The sequence below is a fragment of the Cryptomeria japonica genome, chromosome 5, assembly GCF_030272615.1.
Source record: "Cryptomeria japonica chromosome 5, Sugi_1.0, whole genome shotgun sequence".
NCBI lineage: Eukaryota > Viridiplantae > Streptophyta > Pinopsida > Cupressales > Cupressaceae > Cryptomeria > Cryptomeria japonica.
The window spans coordinates 761,527,438-761,539,055 of record NC_081409.1 but is presented as its reverse complement, the minus strand read 5'-3'; the positions used below and the strand labels follow the sequence as shown (position 1 = coordinate 761,539,055).

The window sequence follows — 11,618 nt, the reverse complement described above, 5'->3', positions numbered from 1 at the left end:
TTTATCATACACTACCACCATACCAACCACAATTGTCATTTTTTCAAAAAAACTTAAATACTTTCACTTCTCTACATTTTATTCATCCCTAGATGCTTCCATCATCTTGCACTAATCTTAGAATGGAAAAAAATCAAAAGATAAACACAAGTTCTTATAATTTTTTAATGATGTACTTTAAAGCTTATAGAATTTAAGAAAAAAAAATAACCTTTTTTAATCTTCAAACAACATAGAAAAAATTTCTCTTGATAAATTCAAATGGTGAAGAATTAGAAGATTAAACTATTAACATTGGGAGAGGGGATGCAAGAAGCTTGTGCAATCAACTTGTATGGAGAAGCACACATCTTTGACCTAATAATCCCTATTTTGAGGCAAAGGTAGGAAAAAAGGAAACAAGAAATAATCAAGAAATCAGAAAAAAATAAACAATTAGTTATTGTTTATTGTTTATTTGTTTGAACGTGTCTTTGAGAATTCGGGGTCAAAACAAGGAGGCTGCCAAGCAACAGACGTGCATTAATTTGTTTAGTTTAAATTTAGGTTAAGATGAATTTGTGGACCACCTTTCATTAAAAATTAAAAAGTTGGGAGTCAAAAAGGGGTTGCTAAGCAGCAAACATGCATTAATTGGTTTTATTTAGATTTAGGTCAAAATGAATTTGTGGACAACCTTTCATTAAAAATAAAAAATTGGGGGTCAAAACAATGGGGCTGCTAATCAGCAGACATGCATTAACGCGTGAAAAAAAATTAAAAAATAGTTGGTGGAGTGTGCACATTCAATTTTATTTACTCATCTTCATTTTTGAATGAAATATATTTATTAGATCTAAATGATGACAAAGCATTTGATTCGGTATCGAGAGATTTGAAATTTCCAAGTAAGATTTGGAGAAGCACCGAATTAGAGAGCACAACTACTAAGCCGTTTTCCTAAATGAAAAACTCATGTTCTCGCTAATAACACCAATAACACCAACAATAATAGACAGTAACTATTGTTCTGAGCTTGTTTTGGGAGGCATGGCTGCTGGTCCTAGGACTCCATCTGATTCATCTTGTTGTACAGGTGAGTGGTGTTCTCCATTGTGTGTGTTTTTTTGTTGTGTTAGGATCTTTATTCTTGTTATAACCACATTTAGAATGTTAGATTCAGCTGGGGCCATAATGAAGTTTCTGCACAATGCATTTAGAACCATCCTTTAATCTCCGGATAATGTTTGTATTGTTCGTTCCTTTAATTTTGTTAAAGATATCACTGATCCTCTCTATAAAGAGCTCTGGCATGCCTGTGCTGGCCCCTGTGTTACCATGCCAAGGATTGGAGAGCGGGTGTTTTACTTCCCGCAGGGTCATATAGAGCAGGTATGTATATTTTATTTTATGATTACTTGGCTGTTCTTAAGGAGTGGCATATATATGACTTCTGACTTCAATGTGAATGTAAGCATGAAAAACTTCTTGCAGCTATTGGGGTATATACTTATGACCCAGAAATCTTCATAGCTTCATGTGTGGCTCTGTTTAATGGCTTTGCATGCGATGTTTATATTGTTCCTACTTCCTAGTACGTTTTAGCTCCTGTTGAATTGACATGCTATTACGGCTTTCTGTAGCGGCAAAGTTTTTATCGGCGAATATGTTCTAATAGCTCTCGGTACATTAAGAAGCGTTTCCATCACGAGATCAGTCACACGATACAACATAATGCCCGTGAAGAATGTGTTTTGTTTGTTCCTCACACATTTACTTTATGTCAAATCACCTGAGACAGTTCAGATTCTGTTTGTACTTTCATAAACTGACTATTAAATTGGAAAGACCACCAAATCATCGTCATTCTGTGCTCGGCCTTCCCCTAAATTAGTAATAGACTCTGTGGAGATCTATATCCACCCTTTAAGTACTATACCAATTTGATTATTTTTTTCGTAGTCAATGCCTCTTTACCTAGACTTCGATTGAAATGAATGTTTGTACAAATTCGGTGTTGTATTACAGATTGAAGCATCAATAACCAAATACCTAGACATCAATAACCAGGAAGCTGAACAACAGGTGCCTTTGTATGACCTGCCCTCCAAAATTCTTTGCCGGGTGACGAATGTGTTGCTGCAGGTAAATTAATATCAATTCTTTCGTGCTTATGCCGGTTGATTGACCTCATTTTGCATGGTTCAGGACTATGGAGCTTAGTTTCCCATTCTTTGTCATTCTATTTACCTTATGACATTCCTTACAGGTTGAACAAGACACCGATGAACTGTTTGCTCATATTACCTTGGTTCCGGAGACAGAGGTATGCTCTACAATCCTTCTTATGCTATTATAGGTCCATATGACCTTATATTGTTCCATTCAAAGCAGGATGAATGCTCATATTGTTCCATTCACAGCAGGATGACTGCTCCACCGATATGGATCCTCCGCGTCCACCCCCTCCACCCCCTCCAAGGCCTTCTTTGCATTCCTTTTGTAAGACTCTCACAGTTTCTGAGACAAGTCCACGTGGAATTTTATCTGTTCCCAGGAGACAGGCTGATAAATGCCTCGCACCTCTGGTTAGTTTTCCAAGTACACAATAGTATAAGCATTGATATTAAATTTTATATTACCTTGGGCGCTTTTTGAAGATAGTATTGATCATACTATATTCATTTATGTAATGCCTTTTTTATAGGACAAGAATCAACAACCTCAAGAATTAGTTGCCAAAGATCTACATGGAAATGACTGGCGTTTTCGGCATATCTATCGTGGTGGGTTGCTTGCCATATTCTCTCTCGTAGCTTTAATTAAATTAGATTTCAAATTTAAGACGAAATGTTAAATTTTTCCGTCCAAAGTCTTATTCAATATAACCCATATTATGAAAAGATGGATGCATCTGTTCTTAGGCAATCATATTCTAGGATATGTTGGTTTTCTTAAATAAACCCCATGATCTGGATTCGGGTGTGTTTTATTCTTGGTCTATCATGTTCCTGTCCTCGGCTGAAGGCAGCATGGTTTTCAGCCTAGATTCGAACCCTCTGTGAACTGCCCTTTTAAAAAGGCAATTCTCTGGTTTTGTTTTTGTGATCACATTCCATGAAAGAATAAATAAATTTCCAAATGCTATTTCTTCAAAAATGGCGGGACACTTGTAGCAATGACATCATTACATTTAGGAAGCTGAGAAGAATGTGGCATTCTCTACGTTGTCGGCTGCTGGATAAACCTGCTATGCTTCCGCCATAGCCAGATAAACAGAGAAGCTGGGGGGTTTTACGGCTTACAAGATTATTTAGGTTTTGACTTGGAAAATAATATAATTGTACAGCTTAGAAGATTTTAGGTTTTGACTTTTAAATTAAGAATATTTACTAAAAATATTATTTGTAGTTGTTTTGTTTATTATCTATATATAATGTTATGTGGACTAATTTCCAATTTTAGGCTTATTTCTGTGTGCGTTTTTCCCAACACTTTCTAATCATTAACAGTCTACTTATCTTTTAATCTTGCAATTGGATGACATTTATATGCAATGACATCAACAGAAACAAATTTATTTGTCTACTGAAATCAGCTGGTTCAGACATTGTTTCTAGTTTATATAGTGAAATACTGGAGTCCTGCTTTAAACTGTAAATCATTTGTCATTAATATCATTGAGTTTTTGAGTGTTTTAATTTAGTGAATTGAGAATATGTGAAAGAAGCTTTTATGATTAATCGTTGCTAAGGAATTTTTTATAAAAGAAATTTGTTTTTAATTACTAACACATTTTCATTTTGTTTGATTGCAAAACATAGATGAGAAAAGGATACATTTGCTGACAGTTGGGTGGAAAGTCTTTGTTAACTCCAAAAGGCTTGTAGCAGGAGATGCGTTCATCTTTCTCAGGTTTCTAGGCTTCGCCATTGTCATCTGTATCAAGCTTTCGTAAAATGTTATATTTTGTGTATTCGTGTCATTTATATAAGATGTTTTTGGCTTCAGGGATGAAAATGGCGAATTACGTGTAGGGGTCAGGCGTGCCATGTGTCAGCAAAGTAACATTCCATCCTCAGTTATATCCAGTGGCAGAATGAAGATTGCTGTCCTTGCAGCTGCGTCACATGCCATTTCAAGGAGGACTAAGTTTAGTGTCTACTACAAGCCAAGGTGAAAACTGATGATATTTACTGCTAGGCTCTTACCACTCAATATTTTTCTGAAAAAATCAAAAGGACGCTGAGTAACTTCTAATGTTAGTAGATTTTCATAATCCATGAAATTATGCTGTAATTGATGCTTTTGGATTAGATTGCATATATCTATATTTTCAAATATACACCAATCTAATCCAGAAGCATCCAGGTAACCTGTCAAATTGTACGAACTTACAAAGCCCTGATAGTTTTATGATTTGGGATGGGATGCATTTTAGTACTTTACAAAGATATCCATATTAAATACACATGGTTGCAGTAAGTACTAGGCACCCGCAAGCCTGTCCTTTAGGTTATGAGATAGTTGCATGGTTGTTTAAACAAATTTTTATGAGTTTATGGGGTTCCCAAAGTAGTATTACGTTGCACTATCACAGAATAGAGAAATGGGCAGCAATTTATTTCTGATATCCATTTTATGAGTATTTTTCTTATATGCCATGCTTAAGTGTTACAGACATCTGCACTCCTAGTTTACCGAGGAGCTTCCTATATTTTCTAGATTACATTGATAAAGAAACATTATGTTACTTGAATCTGCTTATATCATTTGCCTGTTCTAAATTTTTGTTTCATCCTTTCTGATGTATGGATCTGTACATATTATGCAGAAATAGCCCGTCAGAATTCATTATTCCTTATGACCAATACATGGAGGCCATGAACAGTAATTTCTTAGTTGGCATGAGATTCAGGATGAGAATTGAGGGAGAAGCAGCTCTGGAGCAACGGTCTTCCTATTGATCACTTTTTACTTTAAAATGGATGGATTATGATTTAATAGATAGCAAAGCATTCAATAATCGTTCTATGTTGGATTAGGATATAGTGAATTTTGAAATATGCCTAGCGCTTTAAGTTTATAAAATAGATATATGATGTTCATTGTACTGTATTGGAGATCAGTAACTAGCAGCCGTTGGATGGCTATAGATAGAAGATAAATGCAATTGCATAGTAACAGGAATTTCCTTTGAAAGATGATGTATTTGTTACAGTGTGGTACGCCTGATATGTGTTTCCGTTGGACAGATTTACTGGTACTATCATTGAAATAGGTGATTCTGATCCCCTGAGGTGGCCGGGTTCGAAGTGGAGATACCTCAAGGTATTTATGGAACAGAAGAAAGTCTTTCTTCAGTTTTAATTATCATCATCATATAATCAATACAGAACTGTGCATCTTCTTGCTTATAGTCACTCTTCGAGTTTTGTGAACTTCAGGTACAATGGGATGCAATATCAGCTATTCCACAACCAGAGAGGGTCTCACCATGGAAAATAGAACCTGTCTTGACCCCGTCAGAAATTAATCCTCTGCCGAAAGCCAAAAACAAGAGATCCCGGCCGAATGTACTGCCTCCAAAACAAGATTTGTCAGTTCTCGGTAAGTAATATGTTTCTAATCACACATAACCAAAGAGTTATTATTAAAGTGGCATTGTTGTTTTTTTTTCACAAAAGTTCTTCTTTTGACTGATTTTCGTCTCAGATAAGGCATTAATTGATTCTACACAGTTGCAAAGATTTAATACAATGGTCTTGCAAGGTCAAGAAGTCATGACCTCGGGAGGATCTTTGGATGAAAATAAGGTTGACAGTGTTCCGAGGACAGTTGTGTGGTATCCAAAACTAGATTATGTCGAAACAAAATGTGTATTCTCTCAAGGAAGATTGGTTTCTGTAAATTGGATCCCACTGCAAAGGCATGACTCAGCATATGGAGACTCGTTTCCCAGTTCTCAGGGCATTGGTGAAATGCAAGAACTTTGTGGATCATATACTAATCGTATTGCGGAAGATCCACAACAAATAAAGTTTTCCAGAAAACCATTTCAGGAAATGAATGAGTCTAATCAGAAACAATATCTAACATCAATGGCGCCATCTCCCAAAACCGGTGGATATGTGAAGTGGAATGGCTTCAATGCGTACCCACATTTGTCAAACTTGGGAATGGAAGCATCCGGAAAACGGAAAATGCATATGATGCCATGCCATTCAGAAGTTTCAGGGGCACATGGTGGTGCGGACATAAATTTAATGAGAAACATGCAAGCTAATAAACATGGAACAACAGAGCATCAGCCTGGTTTTCCTTCACGGGAAGCTTCTAAGGATAAGAGAGTTGATGTCGTTTCAGGCCCTGCAAACAATAATCGCAAATTATCTAGTCGTCATTTGATTGACTTTTTCCCAAGCAGTGAGACAAATCCATCAAAAAATAGAGATTCTGTCAACGAGGAAGACCTACAAGTTTCTGCTCATGCCCCAAAAGAATTTCTTTTACAATTCTCCGAGGTTGACCAACAATTGGAGCCAAGAAGGCTGATCAAGTGTCCTACATCTGCTATGAGCTGTGAGCAACAAACATCATCTTGGATACCATTACAAGAAATACAGTGCAGAGCTCACAGAAGAAGCTGTACTAAGGTAGTAATCATTTTAAGTTTCTGTAGGACAAAAATTAGAATTTTGTAAATTTTATATATTGTTGGAAAGATTCTGACAGTTCAGAACCATATTTTTAATCACAATGAAGGTACATAAACAGGGTAGTGCTCTTGGGCGAGCTCTGGATCTTACAAAATTTGTAGGATACAAAGAGCTCTTCCATGAGCTTGAGGTGATGTTCAATTTTGAAGGACAACTGGAGGATCCAAGCAAAGGCTGGCAACTTGTCTACACGGATGATGAGGGAGATATGATGCTTGTAGGAGATGATCCGTGGCAGTAAGTATCAATGTCCAATATTCAACCCCAAAAAATTAGCTTGCTTCTCAATGGGTGATTCTGTTATAACCTGGCCATGTTGTAATTATTTTCTATTAACTTTTTTTGTTTTTTTTAAATCAGGGAGTTTTGCAGCATTGTACGTAAGATTTATATATATAAACGAGAGGAGGTTGAGAAAATGACCCCCGGTGCCCCTAATTTGGAGTTCAGGAGAGAGAGTGAAGAACAACCAATCACAAGCGAAATTTCTACTCTTGCCGCCACTGATGCTCGACAAAGTTAATGTTGACAACTGATGCTCACGTCGAGTCTCATCACATGTGACTTTCATGCTGCTGCCAAACGAATCTATTTTTAGAGCCGTTTACAGTTCTAATCTTAGTTCCATAGTTTTCAAATAGTTCAGAGCATTCTTTAACTGCCAGTACTAGTGCTGGCCAAATAAGGCAAAGACCAAGCATAGTTTTGATTAGCCTATATTTAGTTTGCGAGAGTAGTAAACTTTCTTAGAAATTTTGTTTTTTAATTCCAACAAATAAAGCATGCTGTACATGCTCCAGTAGCTACGATTTGTTTTTGATAGTAAACTGCTGTTTTCTCTTAGTCTTCGATCTGTTTGCTGAGATGGAAGGATGCTGCAAACTCTGTTTATGTTCAGCTTCTCTGTCTTTTAGTCAAAGATTCAATACAATTATATTGAGACTTCCGTCATTGAGTTTTCCGTTGAATGCTTATATTGAGAATTGGAATTTGGCCAAAATTTTATTATGTTGATTTCTTAATTCCTTAGAAAATGAGTATGACTATTGGTGTATTAAAAAGATAACATTTTTTTTTAAAGAAAAAGATGTGTGCGAGATTGTTGAATCAGGTTATGTAGAGTCAATTGATTAGAATACCCTCACAACCAATGATAAAACAGTCTAGAAGAAGAATGTTAAGCATTGTTTAAGATTCAAATAGCTATTGATAAGAGCTTATTTTAAAGAATTGCAAATGCAAAGACAATTGAAGGTCTATCTTGAAGAATCTAAGAGAAGTTTACCAAGGTATCCTCAAGTCAAAGCTGTAAAGCTATAGACATTGAAGAGAGAATTATAGAATTTGAAGATGGAAGAAGTTGGAAGTGTGAAAGAATATTGTGTCAGGGTAAAAGATGTGGTCAATAGATGGCTATGGTTGGAGAAATTATGAATAATGAGGTTTTGAGGAGAAAGGTGTAAAGTAATCTCACCCAAAGGTGGAACTATGTTGCTTTAATCATAGAAGAAAGGAAAAAATTCCCTACCCTTTAGTTTGAGCACCTAGTTGGATATTTGATGTTTCATAAAGAAAAGCTGAGAGATTCTTTTGGAAAAAGTGATGTGAAAGATTGTTCCTCCAAATTACAAATTACAAAGAATGAAGATGTCAAGAGTATCACCAAAAGCAATCAAGGCCAAGGTAGTGGTCAAAATTAGAATCAAAATAGAGGTGGATGTGGTCTAAGAGGAAGAGGTAGAGGCCGGTTTAATAAAAATAAATATCCAATGTTACCTTTGTAACAAGTATGGACACTTTCAAAGAGATTGTAGATTAAAAGAAGATAAAAGTCTTTATTATGTTCAAGAAGGTGATGAGATTCATCCAAATCATCTATTTTTATCTTATGCCAAAGCTAAAAATACTAGTAAAGATGTTTTCTATTTAGATTCTGATTGTTCTAGCCATATGTCAAGAAATGAGAAGTTGTTTTAAGCAATGGATGAAAGTGTGAAATCTATAATCCAATTTGGTGATAAAAAACCATTGGAATTTGCTGCAAAAGAAGCTATAAAAGACCATAAAAAAGAAGGTATGAAGATTTTTACAGAAATTTATTACCTAGTTAAAGAATAATTTGTTAAGTGTTGGACAATTGTGTGATTAGAATTGTAAAGTTTTCTTTCAAAATAAAAAATGTACAATCAATGATAAGAATTAGGGGAATATGGTGGTTATAGTTGTGCCTATGATAAATAGTACGATGTTCCCATTCAGGTTTGGTGAATACAACAACCATATTGCCAATATGACATATGAGGATACAAGTTGGTTCTGGCATTTGAGGTATGAGAATTTAATTTTTTATGATTTGAACATTCTAACATATAGACAAACTACCTATATAGTGTCATGACGAGAGACATTTGTAGCAACATCTGTGTCCTAAACTGGGAAGGATATGTCATTTACAACACAAGAAATTTTATTTCCAAACTATGAGTCCATATCTTTAACTATGAAAAAATGTGGATCATTCTTCCAGATGATTTGCAGTACAAATTTTTGCATTCTCATAGTTTCAATTATAAGTGGAGAGTATAATTTATTGATGACATCAATTACTCACTCAAGAAGTTTAGGAAGAACAACAACAATTTCTAACATGCTTAGCATTGTATCCAATTCATTATGATAATTGTAATTTCATCTTAATTATAGTCTTAATGCTTCTAATCCTCATCATTACACTTTTAATCCTTGTCATGATACTCACTCTATTGATTGCTTAGGATCCTCTTATTAATACTTCTAATCCTCATGTTTATTGTAACACCTCAATAAGGAACCCTAGAGTATAACGACAAGCTAACTAAATAAACATAGCAATATTTTTTTTTAAACAATTTGTATTACATTAATACCTCATTAATAAATCAATAACACAAGTGGAAGATAATCATTCACCCAAACTAATTTCTCTTCCAGGCTCCCTAACATCGCTACCTATGCAACGCTCTAAACAATATCTAAGAATATGAAAACCATGATGCACTAATGATAACATTATGCAAAGTAAAACCATCGATATCTAATACTAGGTTCATGTTATAACACAAATGAAACATTCCTATGATAACCTTTATCATAGAACATGATTATACATTCATCCATGATTACATCATTTAAATATTACCAACACCACACTACTTAAACATCATTCAAAGATTATATAACTTCCAATTACATTAACTATTATTACATCAATCTTCCATGGGGGCTTCACTTAGTGAGCTTGGGTTATATCATCCGCGTTCATGGCATACTAAAGAATCTGCCTATTTTCAAAAAATATTTCCCTGAACTCCTTATTTTCCACCCCCTCCCAATACATAGCCTGAAATAAAAGCCCCCCTATTTGCACAAACCATTGCATTTTTTCATAGCCTTAATTAAAACCTCCCTTATTTTCACTAATGGGCAATATATGGCACCCTTATTTTTGGGATATTAATCCCCTCAATATGAAGGTGCATGATATCATATTGCCTATTTAGTGAATCCCCCATGCAATCTCCCACAGGAGTATCCAATATAGAATGATAATGTTACAATTCCAATGATATCAATGATAGCCCGTGCCGAACTAAACAATCCTTTCATAGAGACAAGGAAGTTTGATCATGCTAGATCAACATCACCAGGATGGACAAGGCTTCCCAATCTCATCCTGAGCCTAAATGAGCACTCTAGGCCATGAGTGGGAAACCAAAATTATCTTATTAATGTAAATTTCTATGCATCCCATAATCCATTAAATTAGGTTATCACTCGATGAGATCCTCTGGCAGCCACTTTAGGGCCCCAACACAGATTGAGAGCCAACCCCTCTAACTTGCACCTCTATACCTATAACCTAGGGTTTCCAAATAGGATTAATACAACATTATAAAATCCATTGTACACATAATGAATTATCACAATTCCATCACATAAGAAAAGATCACTTTAACTGAAATAGGACTTCCACATGACCATATCAACAAAGGGTTAAGTCTTGAATCTGCAAATGTATGCATAAGAACTAACTATTTATCATCAAAGAATATTATTGGGCACATGATCACCAATTAAATCCCAATAAATCCATACAAACCAAATAGAACATGATCAATAGGCACAAGACCATAACAAGCCTCTCAAACTAATTAAGAGTCAACTTACCACCGAAACCCTTCCAACCGGATCTCTGAGACTTTTTGTGCTCTCCTGCTTAACTTCAAGCCGCTCAATACAAAAGGAGCGGCTTGGGCGGATTTTGGCACCTATATAGGGCAAGGGTCGCTCCCGTCGGAAATCCCTTGCCACGAGAGCGCAACATGGCTGCCGAATGGGGCTAAATCGGTCCGGCTGGAACAGTTCCAGCCGAAACCTTTCTGACCATAATAGTCATTGTTAGCCTAAAGTGCGACCCAGATCTTTACGATTACCCGATAGTTTTATAATTTGGGATGGGATGCATTTTAGTACTTTACAAAGATATCCATATTAAATACACATGGTTGCAGTAAGTAGTAGGCATCCACAAGCCTATCCTTTAGGTTATGAGATAGTTGCATGGTTGTTTAAACAAATTTTTATGAGTTTATGGGGTTCCCAAAGTAGTAGTACGTTGCACTATCACAAAATAGAGAAATGGGCAGCAATTTGTTTCTAATTTCCATTTTATGAGCATATTTCTTATAAGCCATGCTTAAGTGTTACGGACATCTGGACTCCTCGTTTTCTGAGGAGCTTCCTATATTTTCTAGATTACATTGATAAAGGAATAGCATGTTACTTGAATCTGCTTATATCATTTGCGTGTTCTAAATTTTTGTTTCATCCTTTCTGATGTATGGATCTGTACATATTATGCAGAACCAGCCCGTCAGAATT

General features: G+C 35.6%; 1 protein-coding gene across 1 annotated transcript; it reads left to right on the top strand.

Moving 5' to 3' along the window:
- The first annotated feature begins 985 nt into the window (after positions 1-985).
- LOC131036568 (auxin response factor 7-like) lies at positions 986-7,457 on the top strand. Its single transcript, XM_059220959.1, has 14 exons — positions 986-1,075; positions 1,259-1,371; positions 2,008-2,124; positions 2,249-2,305; positions 2,403-2,567; positions 2,687-2,765; positions 3,804-3,894; positions 3,991-4,155; positions 4,814-4,940; positions 5,201-5,242; positions 5,427-5,589; positions 5,695-6,635; positions 6,745-6,935; positions 7,059-7,457. The coding sequence occupies exons 1-14, from the start codon at positions 1,030-1,032 to the stop codon at positions 7,219-7,221; spliced, it is 2,460 nt and encodes an 819-aa protein (XP_059076942.1). The 5' UTR covers positions 986-1,029; the 3' UTR covers positions 7,222-7,457.
- Positions 7,458-11,618: the final 4,161 nt, after the last annotated feature.